This window comes from Lagopus leucura, unplaced genomic scaffold (assembly GCF_019238085.1).
Source record: "Lagopus leucura isolate 7727_CA_CO unplaced genomic scaffold, USGS_WTPT01 Super-Scaffold_100001, whole genome shotgun sequence".
In the NCBI taxonomy this organism is placed as follows: Eukaryota; Metazoa; Chordata; class Aves; order Galliformes; family Phasianidae; genus Lagopus; species Lagopus leucura.
Window position 1 is genome coordinate 95,774,491 of NW_024962262.1, and position 20,154 is coordinate 95,794,644.

Sequence of the window (20,154 nt, forward strand, 5' to 3'; positions counted from 1 at the left end):
TGCTGCAGGTTAAGGTTAGAGTTAAGAGAAACCTTCCTTTTGATTATGTCAGTTCTAGCTTATGTAAAAACAGCGGTTTTTTTGTTTGAGGTATGGGTCAAGTGAAAGGGCCTAGACAGACTTGCACAATGAATCTTTAAATATTACAGTGAACCAGCCTGGAGAATGTTTATGTGACAGACATGAAGCAAGAGGACACAACAGAAGGGAGGGATGCCATCCAGAGGGACCTAGACATGCTTGAGAAGTGGGCAAATGAGAATCTAAGGAGGTTTAACAAGGCCAAGTGTGACGTTTTGGGAGAGTGGCAATCCCATATACAAGTGCAGACTAGGAGAACAACTTATTAAGAGCAGCCCTGCGAAGAAGGACTTGGGAGTCCTGATGGACGAAAGGCTGGACATGAGCCATCAGTGTGTGCTTGCAGCACAAAAGGCCAATGGAATCCTGGGCTGCACCAAAAGAGGAATGGCCAGTAGAGAGAGGGAGGGGATTGTTCCCCTCTACTGTGCACTCACAAGGGCCTATCTCCAGTGCTGTGTCCGAGCCTGGGGTCCCCAGTATAAGAAGGATGTGGAACTGTTAGAGCAAGTCCTGAGGAGGGCCATGAAGATAATCAAATGGCTGGTGCACCTCTACTATGAGAGAAGGTTGAGGGAGTTTGGCTTGTTTGGCTCGGAGTAGAGAAGGCTCTGGGGAGACCTCATTGTGGTCTTCCAGGAAGGGAGCTTAGAAGCAGCAGGGAGACTGACTTTTTACACAGCCTGATAGTGACAGGACAAGAGTAATGGCTTTAAACTAAAAGAGGGTAGATTTAGGTTAGATGGTAGGAAGAATTTTTTATTTACTCAGAGGGTGATGAGGTACTGGCACAGGCTGCCAAGAGAGGTTGTGGATGCCCCATCTCTAGAGATATACAAGGCCAGGTTGGCTAGGATTCTGGGCAGCCAGATGTGATGGCTGGCAGGGGGTTGGAACTAGATGATCTTAGAATGGCTTAGGTAGGAGGGGATCTTTATCATAAGAGGTTCATAAACCTGGAATAACCGCTTGCCACCAAAATCAAAGCACCATGCCTCTGAACTGGACAGCACTACAAACTAGACAGTCACTGTAGAAGTCCAGGTTTTAGACTATCCATATTTGATGCTGTGATCTAGTCTGTTAGTAAATAGGATTTGCACAAACAGCTCTTCTCCTCCCATCCAAACTTCCCTGGCACAATTAGCTAAAATCTGTTCTTTGTGTGGCCAAGTTCACAGCAGTGGTTAGCAGGGATCAGCTGATAGTCAAGTCTGTTTGCTCTCTGGTCAATTTGTCATTCTGTGGAGTACTGGCAACAGAAAAGCACCAAGGTTTCTGCTTAATAGATACATCTCAGTTCTCCGCTTCCTGAGCTGGGGTGGATTAGCGTCAGGGCTGCAGCTTTTGAGTGCAGAAATGGTCTCAGCTTGAAATGCTGTGGCTACCTAGGCCTTGCTGCTACCAGCCCATAAATCTCTATGGAGACTTCATGATGGGAGGATCTCATGGGGAAGAATTCTCCCTCAAGTCCAAAGTAAAAACATCAAACTAAGTTCCATATACGTTTGGTTTGGCCCCAGGGAACTTGCTTTGGCTGTAAGACTACCATTTTCACTGAACAGAACTTCATCTTGAATTTGTTTCATCTGGAAGAAAGATAGCACTGAACAGAATGAGACCTTTTGTCCATTTTCCCAGTCTCCTTTCAGTTTCTTCTGTCATGTTTGGAAGTCAGGAAGAATTTCAGCCACCCTCCTTCGTAGCTGGTTCCTCCTTTCCTCTCTCTCTCTTTCCTTTTTCATCAGTAGTGGGTACTGCCTCCAAGCCTTGAATGCATCAAGCATGAGTCTCCTGAAAGAAATGATGAACATAAAGAACAGTCCCTAGATGTTTGCTTAGAGGACCAGATAAAAGATGACCTCTATTTGAGGGGAAATTCCCCGGAAATACCTGCGGGATTTGACCTTTCTGCAGCTAGTTAGAAATGTGACACCTTGAACGTGTACATGTATGCCATTTCATTAATATGTCAGTCATCCCAGGGAAAAATAACACATTGCCATTCTCCATCCTTCTCCCACAAGGATTTCGCTCTTCTCTCTGACAAGATTCATTAACTTGTGTGTGCTCAGCGCTCTGAAGACAAAAGATGTTTCTTAAAGAATAAACAGGGTCTCTGAAAGCAACTTATTCAGAAGTGTGAATGGAAATTATGGGTTTGTTCAGTTCAGGTCAACTGTGTGAGAACACAGACAGTTGGACTCCATTTCTTATCTGAGTTTAAGCACCTTACCAATGTACTTTGCTTTGGGTTCCCACGTGTTCTGTGGAGAGCAACCATCCCTTTTAAGGAACAGCTCACTGCTGAGCTCTCAACTGCCTGTTGCCAGCCACTGGAGGAAGAGGTGATGAGGCAAACCATGTGACTATGCTCCTAATGCAGGTCATGCTGTAGAATCAATCCAGGCTCTTCCTGCATCTGAATTCTCCTTGACTCCTCCAGTTTGCTGGTTTGTTGAGTTAAACCATGCCTTGTTCTGGCCCTACTGACTTAGCAAGGTGGAACAGCTTCGCTATATTATGTAAGAGGTGATCCTGGCAGATCCTGTTTGAGGTGTACACAAGTACATCCCTATTGGTGACTGTGTGGCTGACGTGCATTCGTGGTCAGGTAGGTAAGCATGTTTCTGTTTTCTGCTGAACTTTGACAGTAGTTCTTTTCTTCCTGTTCAAATGCACAGTTGATGCAGTTGTGGGACAATGAGTGAAATAGCTGCATCTAGCTCCAATTGTGATCGGTAGAACTGTTTGCTGTGTTTTTTCCTGTCGAATCAGGCTCATGATGGCAGAAACAGAATGACTCCCTAAGTAGGGTTTCTAGTTAATCAACTCTGAATTTGTAAACCAAATCATTCACTGTGGATGAAACAATATAATGTAATTCCCGCACAATCATTGCTTGGTATAACTGTACTTAAAGATTTTCTGAGTTTAGAGGAAGCTGCATGGCCCGATCTGCTAATTAGCTTAGAAAGTTTCAGCCACTTAACTGCTTTCACTGTATTTTCTTCCAGCAGGTTTAAAAGTCCTGTAAAGGATATGACTAAACTTCCTTCTCTGGGCTGTATGGACTTTTTTTTTTTTTTTACTATAAATCTCTGCTGATGTTGTCTGTTTATATCACAGAAACAAAACACCAGCAGTATATAACCCACTTCACATAATGTTGGGGAGAGGATCATTGCCCCATCAAAAGCAGAGTCTCTAAAATATTCTGTGGGGTGGAATTAAACCTGTGTATAAAAAAACTGCTGGTAAGGGAATGTGCTTACTTGTTACAGTGTTCAGTAGCAATCTTTAGCTTCTCCTTTAAGGTGCTTTTTTCCTCCATGATCAGATCAAACCATGCCCAGAAAGACTTCCTCTTGAGGCAGACTGCATGGAAAGCACTTGCTTTCTTCTCCAGAGTGGAGAAGTAATCTTTGTACTGGGGGAGGAAGACAGAAGGAGGTAAGAATGGCAGCTTCTTCACAATTCCCCATCCCAATAAACACATACAGAGCAGCACTGAGACAGTGGCTGTAAAAGGTAACAGGAACAGGAGTCGGATGGAAATCAGTGGGTAACAGGGATAGAGTGTGTAAAGGTGGATGCGGGGAGTGTAGGAGCGTCCTAAACTGAAGAGAATGAGAGAGAGTGTAGAGCTGAAAGAAGGTCTCTGAGCATATCCCAGCAAAGGCTGGGCTGCAGGACTGTAAACAAGTGTGTGATGATGGGAAAGTATGGCAGCAACAGGCTCCCTTGGTGTTGTTTCTCCGTTGTGGAGAAGGCAAACCTTTAGCCAGTTCCTGAAGCACCATCTGATCAATGTGTGGGAGAAGAAGCCCTCAGCCCGAGACACCTTCTCCATGAGTCTCTCCTGGGTGTGCTGGAACCAATTCATCAGGCATTTCCTCTGCAGACTTGAGCAGTAGTGCCTTTGGGCCACCTGAACAAAGGCAACAGAAAAGGCAGCTGGTTACTTGGAATAGTGCGTGTGTCCTGAAAACCAGATACAATATTATATTACCCCAGCTCTTGGGGACCCCTAAAATGCAGCTGTCTGACAATTGGAGCAACTTGCACGGTAAGTTCCCAAAAGCAGGGAATGCTGAGTCTTTCCTAGATAAAATCCTTTTGAATTTGATACACAGTTTCACCTGTTGTTGAGCAGAGGCATTGCCTAGCAATTTAGTCTAACCCAATCCTTAACACTGAACAGCAGGACAGACTTCCAGAGCATCTGCTATCCCTCTACTTCTTCCCAGCTGGACACCTATGTGAATTGGATTGAATACTGTAAGTAGCTCCTGTGACTAAAAATGGAAGCTTACCAGTTTAGCCCTGGGCTTTGGCTAAATATTCAGGATAAAGCCAACTCAGTCACATACAGAAATGTTTCATTATCAAGATGTATGTGTCAGGATCTCAGAAGCTATTAGTTATTCTCCACTGAAGGTGTGGCAAGGCTGGAAGAGGTGACTTTTGGTCACTTGGATGATCACATGTGTCTTACCTCAAGCAGTACCCCACACTGTGTCAGCACTGCTGCCAGGGACAATGAAATTCCTAGTGATGGGCTGGCATTAACTAAATACAATGGCTTGGCAGTATCTTACTAACTAGCTTTGCTGTGATCTGTGGTGCAAAAGAACTGACAGGCTCAAATCGTATGACTTCAATTTTATTTATTTTTTTGCTTTATTTTTTGGGGGGGGCTAAACTAACTTCTACTGTGTTACTGGCATTGAGTTAAGTGGCAGTTGAGTTAATTGCAGGCAAGTGTAAGCTAACAAAAGACGACTTTTCATTAGATTGAGATTTGTTCTTTTCATTCTCCTCTCGGCTCCTGTTTAACCAGCTATAAATGAGGACATATAAAAAAAAAAAATCCCACAAGTGTGATGACCTTTCATGATTATTGTCATATGAGATCATTTAAAGCCTCAATGTAGGGCAGAGTGTGCAAGAATTTTTGCTTTGTCCTAAAAGCCCATTAAGGTTTCTGCTACATCTGTTCTTTTTCCCTTCCTCCCATGGCATCAGACCTTTCCTTTATTCACAGTGCTTACCATCATGCTTTTCATGGCCTGCTCCCTTAGCTTCTTCCATGGCACCATTCCCAGTTTTCTCAGTAGGGCCTTCTCATAGTGATCTCTGGCCTTTTTCTGGAGCTGTTGCTCTTTCTCCAGCCTTCTTTGCTTCTCCAGCTCTTTCTACAATATGAAGAGCAGTAGTTATAATTCAGTCTGGATGAAATGAACCTTAAGGTTGCTGTGTTGGAGCTGGAGCTCCTGACAGGAAGTAAGGGTCTGTGTTATCTTTAGCAGTGCAAACTAGACACGAACCAGTAGAAGAAAGCAAGCTGTCTTGAAAATCCTCATGGAAGAAGATGATATATCTAGACATTTCCTTGGGCCATATGTGAACACAGGGCCTTCCCCCAGCACTGCAGTCTGGTGTTACAGTAACATTCCATATAATCTGTGGCTGCCAGCAGTGCTGAGGTAACAACCTCCTTCTGCTGGGCCCTCATCAAAGTGAAGAGAGGTGAGCTCAAAGGGTAGCTATTTGTGTTTATGAAACTAGACTGGAAACCTGTACAAAAATGATTGTTTTATCCATGGAACCCATCACTTAATCTAGCTTAAACACTGAAGAACAGAAGAATAGGGAAGGTATGTGGGTATTACGTAACTGTACAGTATTACTTTTGGTTGAGACACAGAGTTAAAGGTCAAACATTCTAAAACGGTCCAAGTAGAACAGTATTTATAGATTGGATTCCTGTGGGATTTCAAGTGTGGTGCTGTTTGGGTTACTAGGGCAGCTCATTTGTAAGTAATAAGATTGATGTGGGGCTATTCCCAGGCTGCTGGATATTGCGAGCTCCAAGGTGGGGATGCTTCTCATTCTTTGGATGGAAGGTTGCCCTTCATACATCTGTCAGGCTTGTTTATTTCTAAATTGTGTCTTTGTGATTGGTATTGTTGTGTTGCTGGAGGAGCCTACAATTAGAAGGAACAGCCTGAGGATAGTCCAAACACACCCCCTCTTTGCGGGTTACATGGCCATGGCTCAGCACTGGACATTCACTATGTGGGACCTTTAGTCTGGTTGCTGAGATGGGGACAGTATATACCTCATGCATATGGCCAACAGCCCTTCTAAAGTTGCTAGAAAGGGAGATGGTGGTGAGTTGATGCATTTGGTGCTGTGGAATGCTTCTCTACTAACAAAGATATTTAGTTCACAGCACTGGCTGCTGACTGAGTGCAAGCGAGTAATGGCTCTTATTCCCTATCCTTGCTGAAGTTGGGGAGACAGATGACGTGTTTGATCACCAGCTTCTGCTGCCTCTTCTGCTCTCGTCTTTTTTCTTGCTGAGCTTCCTTTTCCTCAGCCTCCTTCCTCTGATGTGCTTCCTCTTCAGCCTTCAGCTGGGCCTTGGAACGCATAAAATAGATACAACTTAGTTCAGTGTCCCTTTTTGGAGAACACGGGCCTCTAAACTTCTCCTGGACAGGCAGTATTCTTCTAGTACTGACTAGTATCTGAAACTCCAGAAAGAAGCAGACTTTGTCTCATACTAGACATGATGCATGCTGGACAAAGAACTGTGTGGAAGAGAGAGGAAGGAAAGATTGTTCTTTCTACTACCCGTATGTGGCAGTCTTTCTTAGTTCTAGGTTAATATTCACCTATGACCCTTGTCAGTCTCAACCTGCTTTCATTCACAAAGCTCTTGCTCTTGGCATATGCATCAGAGGTCTAAAACCCACACCACCATGCATGATTGCAATCACTGTGCTTCCTCTAATCTCTACGATCACAACAGCAGTAGCTGAAGAAACCTAACCTAAAGCTTGTCTGCCCACCCTATGGTTAAAGCGATATCTAATGCTTGCTTAAGTTTCCAGTATGCATGTGCATCCTTCTTGCTTGAAGAAGAAAGAAACACTGGTTGTTTTAGGATCCTGGTACTTAGCTTTCTATTCCTAATGCAAATTAGCATTAATGCTCTCAGTAACAGATTTAATTAATGCCTTGAAGCTAAGAAGGCTCCTCTGTTAGATGTGTATCATGGAATTTCTATATTAACTATGTAAACATTATCAGTATCTTCTCCTTTCAGCAGAGATTTGCTAGAAACCAAGATACAGGATTTTTACTAGGTTAGACTGCATGTTTTCAAGCTGCATGTGACCAGAAAGGAAAAGCAGGGAAAAGGAACACCCATCATTTACCAGGTCCAATCAAGTGGATCTCTGCACTCTTCCCATCCTTGGCAAGGACAGTTAAGGTCATAAAGTAAGTGTGAAAAAGTGCTGGAGGGTGTTGAGGGAGACTGCTTCTAGAGTTGCAGCTGCATCAACACAAAGTGATACATGATATGGAAAGGCTAGTGGGTTCCCTGAATATGAGTGTAGCAGGAACTTTTTTTTTAACGTATGCTGGACGTTTGCTTTCTGACAACCTGTAAAACTCCATTTAGATACTAAAGGGATTTTTCTTGGTCCCTGGGTTTTTGAGGTTAGAACAGCATTTCTTGTCATTAGAATAGTGTGGAATGCTTTCATTTTTCCCACTGTCCATACCAATTTTTCCTCTTCTCTTTGTTGTTTAGCTTCTTCTAGTTTCCTCCTCCGTTCTGCCCTCTGAATTGCTCTCTCCTCCATAGCTACAGAAATGGAAACACAAATGAGCTATAGGGTAATGGTACAAGTTTGGTGAACATGACCCCTATACTGCCAAGTCCCCTTTTGACCTGGCAATGGCAGCACTAAGGAACTTGTTTTCAGCTGCCCCTTAAAGCTGTCAGTGTTATGAAAAAGGAGCCCACAAATCCGTATAAGACTCAGGACTGCCCCAATTAGTGTCATTCCACTTTCCTTTGTTGTCAGTCACAGCAATGAGGCTGGATTATGAAAGCAGCTGTGTCCAGAAGTTTCACCCCAGTATTTCCTGTTTGAGGGCCAAAGATCAAGGAACTATTTAGCAGCAGTTACAGCAGGGTCGCCAGGAAACTCCAGCTGCTTATTTAAAGAGTGACTGCATTATAGAAAAGTGCCTCTGCCATGGTGACACACAGGTACTCAGTCCCATTAGTGTGAAACTACTGCTTAATTCTTCTGGAAGGTAAGTTGCAGTGCAGCAGTGTTGCTGGCTATCAGTGATGTTATTCTGACATGACATCACAGAACATGCACTGGAGCTTCCCTTGCAATCACAAGCAAAGCATAGGCTGGAGCAGTCCATAATTGTTTGGATGTCAACAGGTTACCTCAAGTTCTTTTTTTCTATCAGCTGTGCCAGATTTCTCTGCCAAGGGAAAATATCTAGTAACAACTTTGCCTCTAATTACTTACGGATCTCTAAAGAAAAGCACTTGAGTGCTTCGGAAATACTCTTATTGTCCTCAAGCTGTACAGAGCTCAAAGAAATCAGAGTGATGGCTTGCACTAAGAAGCTGGGAACTGAACAGAGTCAGTTGTAATGAAAGATACCTATTAATGCCTAGCCATCATAGCCAAAATTGCTCTGGAAATTCTCAAGACTGTTGAAACATCACATAGCAGACAATCTTTTCTGCAGACTGTGACCACCCCTAGGTTAATATGGAAAAAGATAAGTTAAGGACATAGCAAAACGTGATCTTAATATACCCTATGAAAGGCTGTGTTGCACGTTTAATGTGTGCATGCTGTTCCAGTATGGCCAGAGATGGGGAGATAACTCACAGAAGACAGGAATCCGATGCTTCTTCTCCACTCTACTGTTGTCTCTCAAAATCTTAGGTAGGTACTTAATTTCCCTGGGAATTCCTAATACTTGTGTATGTCAAAGTTAAGTTAAAATGAGCAGTTAGCTTAAGTGTTACTTGAATGTGCAGTGAAGGGAATGATAGCAAAATAACTTGTAGAGCTCCATTCAAGTGATTGTTTCTAGTCTGACTAGACTCAGGTGTTAGTTAACAGCTGCTACAGCATACTGAGCAAGAGCTTGCAGTAGCCTAAGTTCTACAGATGCCTGATTTAGCCATGAAAACAGCTTACTCCCTCCCAGGGGTGGCCAGGCTAGAAAATAGTGTTGAGTTTTACTTGCATACCATTCTCAACCAGCAAAGTTGAGGTAAATAAACACAAGTTTACATGAGTTTTTGAAAAAAGCAGCCTAGAATGGTCTTTGCTGCCTAGAAAAATACCTTTCACTATGGGATGAGCTGACCTCTTGCCTTGCGTCGCTGCCTTTGCGTTCTCTGGCTCACAAGAAACAGGTAGACTACGAAAAGAAAGAGTAAAGAAATTCATCAATAAATATGGTAAATGTTGTCTCAAGCTTACCACATATGACTGAGATACAGGCCTTATAGTTTCTATTCTCCACTGTGCTGCATTTTCATTGTAGGTCCCTGATACACCTTTCTTCTGCCCAAAACGTGGTTAGTGATGCATTCTTACAAAAGAGATGAGTACCCAGAGCTGTTGCATATTCTGAAATACTGAGTATGACAATCTCCTAACTAAATAAATCCATGCTGCTGCTATGTGTAACACTCGTTGCTTCTTCTAAGTAGACCTTGTACAGATCATGTGCTGTCAAGCAATTACAAAAACAGAGGATGGAGAACTGTGGCCAGACTGACACTGCTTGAGGCTATCACTGTTAAGAGGAACAGCAGATAGCACTAATATGATGGAAACATTCCTGTCAATTTGTGTTTCTACTTGAGTAGGGATGAGACATGATGACTAACTGAGCCTGCCTTATCTAGGACATATACCTCAAAGGAGTTGTATTCTGGCATCTGGATTGTTTTCTGCTTTTCAGTTTTTTCTCCTTGGTTTGTGAAGCAGAGTCAAGTGCCTGGGTTGCCACTGTAGCTTGCACTGCCTCTTCGTTTGCTCTGCTCAGCCTCTGATTTTCTTGCAGTTCAAGGATCAGCTCTTGCTGTTTCTGAAGCTGCTGCTTTTGCTCCTCAATCAGATGTTGCTGGAAGGTGTGACAATACTCAAAACAGCTACCATAAGCAGGAGCTGTCTTTGGGCTGGGTGCTTGAAACTGCTTGGGAAGACCAGCTATTTCATTCCTGTACATAACCTGGTCCTGGGCACTCGGGGCTGCATGTTTGATGGTGTTCTGCCAGGCAAACTTGGGTTTTCTATAAGAATGAGACATGTGAGCAGCATCCCCACAAGAGTGGTCTCTGATCTGGTCAGGTTCTTCCTGCAAGAGGCATGTTTTGGTTGGCTGGGGAAGGGGGGTGGGGAAAAAAAAACCAAAAAAAAAACCAAAAAAAAAAAACAAGAAGGAAGATTTGGCATTAATTAAAAGCAAGCTTTCTTCTGATACACAGTATTACTCTAATGAAAATCTAGCAAGATTCCTGATAAGTGGAACAATCTCAGCTATGCAATCTTTATCTAGTTCCTAGCCAGGGCAGAGGGGCCTGGGTATGCACAAAATGGGAAGACGTTGGAGAAAAAACTATTTTGAGAAGCTCTCTGCCATTTCTCTGCAAGGAGGAAATCCTGATCAGGAAAGAGTTCTGGCAGGAATTTATCTCTATTTTGTTAGGGAGCACAGTGTGGGACAACTGATTTCTCAGGGGTTAGCTCATCTCTCAATTACCACACTCCCTTTTGGACTTTGCTGTCTCTTTTCAATGCTCTGCTCAGACTGAGGCAAAACAGTTGTTGAAAATGAAATACGAGTGATCTACAAGGCTGATCTACTTGACAGATCCCTCGTGGATGGGAGAACAGTCTACAAAGGGCAGCTACATTTTGCCTCTTCTCCAGATTTGATCAAATATTACCATGACACTGGTGCATGGTGAGGAATTATGCTGTGCCTCCTCTGGCACCTGTTTTTATTCAGAAGAGGCATGAGATACCTGATTTGCTTACTGATTTCTAGGTCAAACTCCAAATTTGGTTCCATCCTTCCATCACAACAAGCCTCCAAAGGAAAGTACTGACCTATTCTGATAATATAAACACAATGGAAAATCAGATTTAACGGACACATGAGCTAATGAAAAGGTTGACTTGTAAAATATGTGAATGTGTCAGCTTTCATATGGGTCCTGCCCTATAGGTTTTACAGACAGAAAGGAAAGGCAGGCTCTGAACCAACGAAAGAGAAATTTAAGGAAGCAACCTCTGATTCTCCCATCTCCCTGTGATGTGCATTACCCTTAGATACTCACTGACACCTTTTTTTTCCCCACGCTTCTGAAAAGCCAGAGCGCTGTACTGACATGACAAAAATCTCTTGCCATGCAGTCAAGTGTTATTCTTTTTCAGTCTAAGCAGGCATTAAAGATGTAACTAATCTCTCAGCAAAAGTGATCTGGGGGTGGGACTGCGACTCACAGTACATGAAGGGTTGTTCTCTGGCAGCATAAGAAATTAGTTATTTTTAAAACTCATCCACTGTTCTTCACAGTTGCCTCTGCTCTTTAACAGCTTCCCTCCTGAACAGCTGTAGGTAGGTACTGGGAGGTCACCCTGAACAAGAAGCCTTCCTCTGGAACAGCGTGCTTTTTATTTCAGATTGCACAGAAGTACTTTGTGAATGTACTGGAATGCCAACAGACAAAATTACACACAGGACTTTACCTCGTCTTGCTGCAAAACTTGATGCTGGTTTACTTTTGCTGTCTCAGACTTGCTAACCTCCAGTGTTCTGTTCAAGCCACTCTTCCCCAGTGACACTGTCTCCAACAGCTGTGCCATCTTCCTCTTCATCTCCTCTCTCTTGAGCTGCAGCTCTCGTTTTTCAGCCTCTGCTTGGCTCCAGCGCTGCCATGCCAGAAAGCAGGAGCGCAAAAGCCGCCGCTGGTTATGCTCTGCTGACAGCTGGTTTTTCCTGAATGAGAAAGCATTTGTGTTATGATAGGAGTGAGGCATCTGCCAAAGCCCACCTGGAACAACTCTATTGAGTACAGCAGGCCAAGACATGTAATCAGGCTCCCAAGTCTTTTTGTTACTTAACTCTGGAGGCCTTCCAAAGCTGTGCTGTTTCTCCAAGGAGGAATGAGAGAGCAGAGGTAATGCTCATTACTTTGAAGTAAATCTCCCTCCCTGGCACTTTGCATTTTCCTGTCATCCTTGGGCAGCAGAATAGGTGCTAAAGAGGCATTCTGTTTTCCTGCCAGCTGCAGAGAGGGGGAAGCACCAGTGCCTTGCCCACAGCCTCTGCAAGAACAGAATTTTCCCCTGCTGACAGGGAATTCATCCAACAGCCTCTTTAATGAAAGGTAGTGGGCAAAATGATTTTGACTGTAATATCACTGAAGTAGGCGATAAGCCATATTTACTCCTGATTAATATATTTTTAATATTAGCTGGGGCCCCGAGCCAGCCAGAGTGAGATTTCCAGGAAAGATACCTAGACAGAGAGAGTTGCAGACTTGTTGAACAGTGCTCTTTCTTTTCCTCTGCTTTCCTTTGCATCTGTGCCACAGGCCCTCTAGAAGACTGTAGGCAATGTAGCAGTTTTCTCAGCAAGCTACTGTTTTCCTCCTGTTGCCTAACAGGATCACCACCTGGAATACTTGCAGTAGGAGGAATTTCAGTGTAGGGTCATTACCTGTTTTGATCTTGCCAATGAACTTCTAATTGCTGTGTCTCCCGCTCTATTTTCTGGGCCCATGTGTAGTTTCTCCATGCTCGCAGGACCTTCTGTTGGCATTTCCAGTCAGCAAGAGCTCTGGCTTTCTCCATTTTAATTCTGTGCTCCAGAATGAGTCTGAACCAAGCAGAGAAATGCCGCTGCATGCACTGCGTGGGAGAGTTTAAAAAACAAAAACAAAAAAACAGTGAGCAAGATATTGACCAACACAAACACCAGTCCTTTTTCCATCATTCCCCTTATCTGACTTTGCTTTTGAGATTTTTATTTTTATAATTCCCACTTTCTACAAATACCTTGAGGGTAAATATAAATAATGCAGAACAAACGTAGCCTAATGCAAAAAGTGGGCTAGAAATATCATGGGGCTCAACGCTTTTGAGTGAAATGCTCTCAGTTCACGAAATGTAAAGGAATAAAATGAGTAAGGAATATGGAAACAATTTCTAGAAACAAGACAGATGTTTAAACGTTTAGAAAATGTCAAAGATTCTATAGGTAAAGGTGCCTGATCTGAAAGCAGTCAGCAACTAATCTATGGATATATATGAGGGTTTTTTTTTTAACTTAGATGAAAATCGAGATCCTTCCTAGTGTAGATTTATAACATGACCTAAGCTCACCTTTGTTCCAGAAGGAAGCAAAACCATTCCTCTATTGTGTAATTAGAGTCGCTGCCTCTGGGGGTGATTTACATTGTACAGAACAGAAATTTGCTATCTAATCTCTCCATAATTCTAGCCCTGCCACTGCAGACACTGCTCATTTTGATCCTCCAAGTGGGTCAAGTCACAAGACTCAGCTGTTCCCCTTTTGTGATAATGCCCTGTATTAATTGCATTCTTCTCGGTCACTGAAATCTCCAAATGGAGACTTAGAAAAGGACAAATGTCAATGCATTAGCTATTTCTTTCTGCTATAAGAAAATAATCAGAATTGCTATTGCTTAGCTCAGTTAAACAGTGGCTTTTCATTTAGGCTTATCTTCACAACTTCAACTGTGCTGGAAGGAGACTGTGTACTGCTAAACTGCAGCCAAGCTTGAAGTTGGTACGTGAGCAGATGAAGTAAGCTGGGGGATAATCACTGTAAAAGCTATGGGATTCCTTGATTGTGGGGGGAAAAAACAGATGATGTTAATTATGACTGCTGTTTTAATTAAGAATGTTTCATGATGGATGGCATTCATACCTGAACATGGGAAAGTTTATTTCCTTTGCTGAAACTACCCACATAAGATTATTCAGTACAAAAATATCTCTTTAATTGCAAGGATGTGATACAAGTACATATAAATCCCACAGCTGGCTGCAGTATCACAAATGAGCAGGTGCATCCGTGTTCCTTTTTTATAAGCTCTCAGGATGATGACATTGAGAAATACAAAGGAGAATGTTGGAAATCCCCACATTTATATACCTATCTTGGTGAGACAGTGTAGGTGATTTCAGATGGAAAGCACTCCTGTGATTTAGCTATCAATGAAGTGAGTTACTATGGTTTTTCGTCCAATCAGTTTCTTTAATCTCCCAATAACAAATCAGTGGTTCAGGGTTCTGGGAGATTTGTGTTTTTATTTCCCTTCTGTTTTGAGATATTTTTGAAAATAGGGTATTAACAGTCAATAACAAGGGTAAAAGAAACAGCTTCCTACTAAGGATTATTGAACTCTGCATGATTGTCCCAAGCTGTTGCAATATTGCAGAATATCCTCCTGACCCTAGTGGGAGTGGATCCTCAAAGAAGCCATTACTCTAGATACAGTGGCATGCTTCAACTCTTAGAGATGCAGCTCAAGTCAGCCTAAACCCTCAGTACTTCTCTTTCCTACTCCTTGTTCCTGTACTAGGGTTTTCAAGGCAATCTTTAAAGTATCTTCTCATACCCTTTTGCACCACTACTTCCCCTCTTTTTACTTCCTTCCTGCAGCTGTTCTGGATGTGACATCTTTTCCACAGTTTTAAGCAAAATCTCCCACAGGGTACACTTGAGAGCTAGATGCAGTGGGTATGAGGAATCAAGATTTCTTGCTCCTGGTCTTACTTCTCGCCCTGGTTTTCTACTTTGCTGATATCTTGGGAAACTTGGGAAAAGTAAAAAGAGATTTAATAACCAGGACTTTTTATTTCAATTCTGCAGAGTAGCTGAAGGCAGGTAGTTCAAAGCCCTAGATAAAAGGATGGCGATGCTTACTCTCTGTTTATTGGTGTGAATTCGGCTCAGCAGCTCCTGAACCCTCCTCTGTTTCTCCTTTCCTTGCTCTTCTTTCTTCAGGTCCATAGGTGGTGACACATTAATAGATACCTCCTGCACTGACAGCTTCTGGCTTTTTTCTTGTTCCCTTTTCTGTTCCCTGCAAAGTGAGCAAACATTGAGATCTAATACAATGAAGAAAATACTATAGTACAGGTCTTATCTACTTTTTGTCAATCTGATGATTGAAGAGAGTGACCAGTAGCACTTAGCAAGCTGCTATTTAACTCAGTCTTCATAGAGAACAGCACCAGTCAAGGTTTGGGATCTCAATGATTATGCAGTCTGGAGCATTTCCAAAAATAAAACATGAAGAAGAAACTAAAAAGAGCTCAAAAATGGAACTGTATGAGAAGAATTAGGATGTGAGGGCTGCCTGAGTAAATAAGTGGCATCTCTGCAGGTCACATCTCTGTGGCAATCCAAGCTTAGCTGAAGCAAAGAACATCTCTCTGCAGAATTCTTAGCCAAGAACGTAATTTATACTCTTATAGGAGAAAAGGTCTATTAAGTGATAGGCTTTCAACATAGACTATTCTAGGTAGGCCAGCATTTCGTTCATTTACTTTAGCATGCTGGCTTTCATGCTGTATCAAGGACTAATAAGGCTGGCTATGGCTGTGCAATTGATGGAGAACGCGTGGTATTACAAACACACTCCTGCTTTGTGCTTCAGTCTACATAACGGTAATGGCTGGAGGGAGTCTAACAACATCTTAAGCCTGTCTTCTCTCTAATGATAAATTCTGCCACTGAAGTAACAGAGGAATAAAAGGTTTGGGGATGTATGAAGACAGAGCGATCGAAAATGTTTCCTTTGGGACCACTTCTCTTACGTTTACCTGAAGAAGCTAAAAAGAGTTGCTCTTCCATATGGTGCTTTCTATGTCCCCTCCCCCCCCTTACATTCTCCATGCTTCTGCCATAGTTTGCCTCTTCTCAGCCATTTCCTTTCGTAGTTTCACCATTTCCCTTCGGATCTCCTCCTCCTCCTTCTTTGCCTTCAGGGCCTTCCTTCTGTCCTCCTCCTGTATTTGAAGCTTGGCCTCGCACAGAATGGCCTTCCTCAGAGCCTTTTCTTGTCTCCGAAGCTCTAATGCCTTCTGACGCCTCAGTCGATTTTCTTTTACCTGAGGAGGAGGAGGACATTGGCAAGAATCAAAACAGGTGAGAAGGGCTCAAGAATTTGAGCTTCAGAATTAACAGGATGAGAAGCATGCAACCCTGTCTGTAGCTGGCAGTGATTGAACTGGTTGTTTTGAGACCACCAAAAAACTCAGTTCAAGAGAGTGGTATTAAACCAGCATTACTTGATAGGAGCATACTCAAAAGTGACAGCTGTGTTGGCTTCTCCTGTCAGTCTTCAGGAAGGAGGAAAACCTGAATAGATGAAATAGTGAAAGTTCACCTGAACAGTGAAAGCTGACCATGAACGCCACTGTGAATGGCTAACATGCAAGCTGAAGCACAGTAACTTTTCAGCTCCATCCTGGAAGAGTATTGCAGTGTATTTGCCTCCAAGACAGGGATTTTTGTGGTCTAGGAGAGACTACCTAACAAGTGTCACTGAGCATTTACTCTAATCCTATAATCTTCAGTCTTACTCCTTTTAACTGTGCTGCTTTGCATGCACACCTGCTTGTGTCTGAGCTCCATGGTTATTCGTGGATCTGCAGGTTTTTGTTTCTTGATGTCTTCAAGTCTGAGGTTTTCCACTATCCCACAGTTCACAATTTCACTCTGTGAAAGATGCTGTAGGTACTCTTGGACAGAAGAACTTTCCAATTCATGTTCCAGATAGTTGTACAAGTCTGAAATGAGGAATTCAGATGATCTCAAACTAGTCTGAAATGAATAAATCCCTGCATCAGATTACAAAGCCTAATATAATTAAAGGGATCACTTTTCCCAGACTGTCAGTGCATTTCTGATGAAAGCAGACATACTGACTGCACTCCATGTATCCCCAATGAGGATTAATCTAGTGTATTCCACTGAATGCACGAGAGCAATAACAACATTATGTCCATTTTTTACTGCCTTGCCTCCAAGCATCTCAAATTGCTGTATAAATCTGACAGGCCTTGAACATACCCACAAACAACAGAAATATAATTTCTTTTACAAGGGAGACATAACCCTGGCCATTCTGTGATCAGATGTTTATGAGGTATATTTGGGCATCCCTAAGGCCAGCTGCTTTAAGAGCTGGGAGAGAGAAATCATCACCCATAACGTGACTTGCACCTGTCAGTCCAGAAGCCATGAGCCCCATCTCCCTTCCCCACTACATCCTCTACAAACGAGCCAAGAGCTGTTTTGCTGTGCTCTCACCATCAAACCGCTTATACTTCAGAAGGGCTGTAGGATTTTCCAGGACAGAGTCAACTTCTGCTTCTCCATCACTTGTCAGCTCCAGCTGCAGTTTGGACTTAGTCCAGTTACTGAGCAGTTCTCGGGCTATCACAAAGAAAGAGACTGATGACTTTAAAAATATACAGGTAAGTGCCAACTAGCAAAACTCTTTCCCTGGGACAGTTGTATCACGTGCTCGGAAAACATTCTAAAATGACTGGAAGCTGATCTACAAGAGAAAATGGAATAGGACTAATAATTCTGTTCTCATATTCTTGATCTATAAAAGAATAGGATGGTGGCAAACGTCTTCCCTGTCACATGTATCACAAATGAATTCTTTTGCATCTCATTTTTTCCTACAAGATTCTTTGGACATCTAGATCACCCCAGTGATCATTATACCATTCATCAAGGAGAGAAAATGTACACAAAATAATTCATATCTCAGATAGCTTTACAGTGTTTCACCACTGCACTTGCAGAACACAGTAAACCACAAGGCATCAGGAGCAGCTGCATTAGTGGAACCATCCATGCGGTGAGGATGGGCAAAGGGCAGGAATCTTGCCAGCTGCTGCAGTGCAGGGCACACCTATAACAGGAGTGTAAAAAGAGGAAGCAGATGCTCTAAATCTCTAGTTCTAACTCAAAATGGGGGGTTGGACTCGATGATGTCTGGAGGTCCCTTCCGACCCCTACAATTCTGTGATTCTGTGAAAATGGTGATATTCCAAGCAAACCTTTCTCATTCAAAGGCAAAAATGCTTTTTAAGACTTTTTTTAAAAGAATAACTTTTTTTTTTTTTTTTTTTTTAGAAAAAAATAAATCCTGTGTTTACTGTCCTTCAAATCACTTTTTTTTTTCTCTTGTAATCCATCATTTCAGCTCAGGAACAAGGAAGTAAATCTGATATGAGAAAGAAGAGAGAAAAACTGTGTATCATTCAGAGGAGTTATACCTTTCTTTGCAAACTGAGATACATGTAGATAATACTGTTAATTACTCTAATAACAGAGTCTAGATAAATGGCTTCCAGTTGTGCTTGGAACAATCCAGTGAGGTTGATAGCTATTTTAAAAAATTAAAAACTGAGTAAAATGAGCATAGAAGGACAAATAAAAACAATAAGGAAACAGGAGGAAAGCAAGAGCGCTACCAGCTCTTTACACTGCAGATATATTTCCACTATTGATGGGAAATCATTTTATAATGTACCACAGTTTTAATTTTAAATGTCAGTAAGCACTTGTGGCTGCAGATGGTGCAAAGGGAGTATTTAGATAGTTAATTAGTAAGCAAAACTGCGTGGGAATTAAAGCAAGCCCACACAATTATTCATAGATGGGGAAGTCACACAGGGCCAATCCATTTTCACATTTGGCCTGCTGTCAAAAATATGCAGCTAATTTCATCCAGTTTCCTGTGGGCCAGTAACTTGTATTTGACCAGATCTTCAAAGGCAGTATTCACCCGTCTCGACCTGAAAATTCCAGGAGATGGGGAGCTCATCACTCCTCTAAGTCTACTAACTGAACTATGTTGAACTCTACCAAATGATTCTTTTATACCTTTCCTCCTCAGATGAAAGGCTCAGATCTTTACTGCCAACTGTTTCTCTTGGTCTACAGCTTTGTAACAGCCTGTCCACACCAGACCAGGGTGTTGCATCAAGAGGGGTTCATCCTAGGCAGCATATGGCTCACCTTCCAGACATGCCTCATCGCGCTCTTGCAGCTGTTCCGTAGTTTCCAGCCTCACTGCAGGATCACAAAGCCCTTGCAGGTACTTGGGCTTTTGAAGGGAAAAAGCTTCAGAAACAGCATACTCAGAGGCTTGCTCCACTCTCTTTAAATTAAAGAAACATTTCTAAGGGTTGATGTATATTCATCGAGAGAGAACAAGCATCAGTGGGGCTGTCACACAAGGCAGTATGGCCGTTAAAAGAGATTCCTTTTGAAACACATTTCTGCAGCTGCTCTTGATTGAGTGGAGAAATTTCACTCAGAAATGATTAAGCGATAAGCGCTCATTTGGCAATTACTGCCAATCACAGCCATGGGAGAACGCGTTGGGGGAATGCAAACACCCAGCCCCCTGGGGGTCGAACGAGGACTCGCCTCGTTGCTGCCCTGCAACCAGCAATGAAAATTTTGTCACAGCCATTGCCGGCCAGGAAGAGTTCACGCAATCCTCCTCGGTATCAGATGGCCAAAGCAGCAGCAGAAAGGCTCCAGGTGCCACTTCCACCTGCCCTGCGCAGCGCTGCTCAGCAGCCGGCTCTGCCTGACCCACGGCTCCGCGTGGAGCAGGGGCAAACCCCACTTACGGGCGAGCTCCCCCGTAAGGCAGCTGAGTTACTGCACCTTCATCCAGTATTCCGCGCTGTCGGAGTCAAACCTGGCCTGGAAACAAGATAAAGCAAACCTTACAGTCATCAAAATACAAAGCGCATCACCTGCCCGCCACGAGCACCGACCCCGCTCCGCCCGTTAGAGTCGTTGGTGCAGCCCCTTGGCCACCCGGCGCCCTCTGGCGGTCCCCGCGCCGCTCCCCGCTCTCATTGGCCGCCGCCGCTCCAACGCGCTCCGCCCCGGCTCGGCGGCGGCCGCCCGGCGGCGAAGCCCGCTGCCCGTTACCTGCGGGCCGGTCGGGGCGGCCAGGCGCCGCCAGCGGAACAGCCGCGACTTCCCTCCCGCCAGCGCCATGGCCGCCCGCCGACCCACAGTGCTCCGCGGCGCCGCCATGGCAACTCGGCGCCCGCCCTCCGTCGCTCGCCGATGCCGTAGCGGGAGGTGATTGGGGAAAGCGGGGGAAGCGGCGAGGCTCGCGTCTTCCTTCCT

General features: G+C 43.5%; 1 protein-coding gene across 1 annotated transcript; it reads right to left on the reverse strand.

The window, feature by feature from the left end:
• Nucleotides 1-831: 831 nt before the first annotated feature.
• CCDC191 (coiled-coil domain containing 191) lies at nt 832-20,058 on the reverse strand. Its single transcript, XM_042867633.1, has 17 exons — nt 19,951-20,058; nt 19,678-19,716; nt 19,018-19,159; nt 17,290-17,415; nt 16,591-16,766; nt 15,862-16,085; nt 14,896-15,055; nt 12,661-12,851; nt 11,688-11,937; nt 9,848-10,314; nt 9,269-9,345; nt 7,662-7,744; nt 6,408-6,509; nt 5,136-5,279; nt 3,860-4,012; nt 3,357-3,511; nt 832-1,875 (listed from the first exon to the last, which is right to left on the reverse strand). The coding sequence occupies exons 1-17, from the start codon at nt 20,056-20,058 to the stop codon at nt 1,743-1,745; spliced, it is 2,730 nt and encodes a 909-aa protein (XP_042723567.1). The 3' UTR covers nt 832-1,742.
• Nucleotides 20,059-20,154: the final 96 nt, after the last annotated feature.

Excerpts from the sequence above, each read along its gene's own strand:
- CCDC191 (XM_042867633.1), bottom strand. The coding sequence starts at position 20,058 with ATGGCGGCGCCGCGGAGCACTGTGGGTCGGCGGGCGGCCATGGCGCTG. Across the intron at positions 12,852-14,895 it reads TTCACACCAATAAACAGAGA|TGCATGCAGCGGCATTTCTC; the intron begins GTAAGCATCGCC and ends TCTCCCACGCAG. Across the intron at positions 5,280-6,407 it reads AGAAGAGGCAGCAGAAGCTG|AAAGAGCTGGAGAAGCAAAG; the intron begins GTGATCAAACAC and ends TTCATATTGTAG.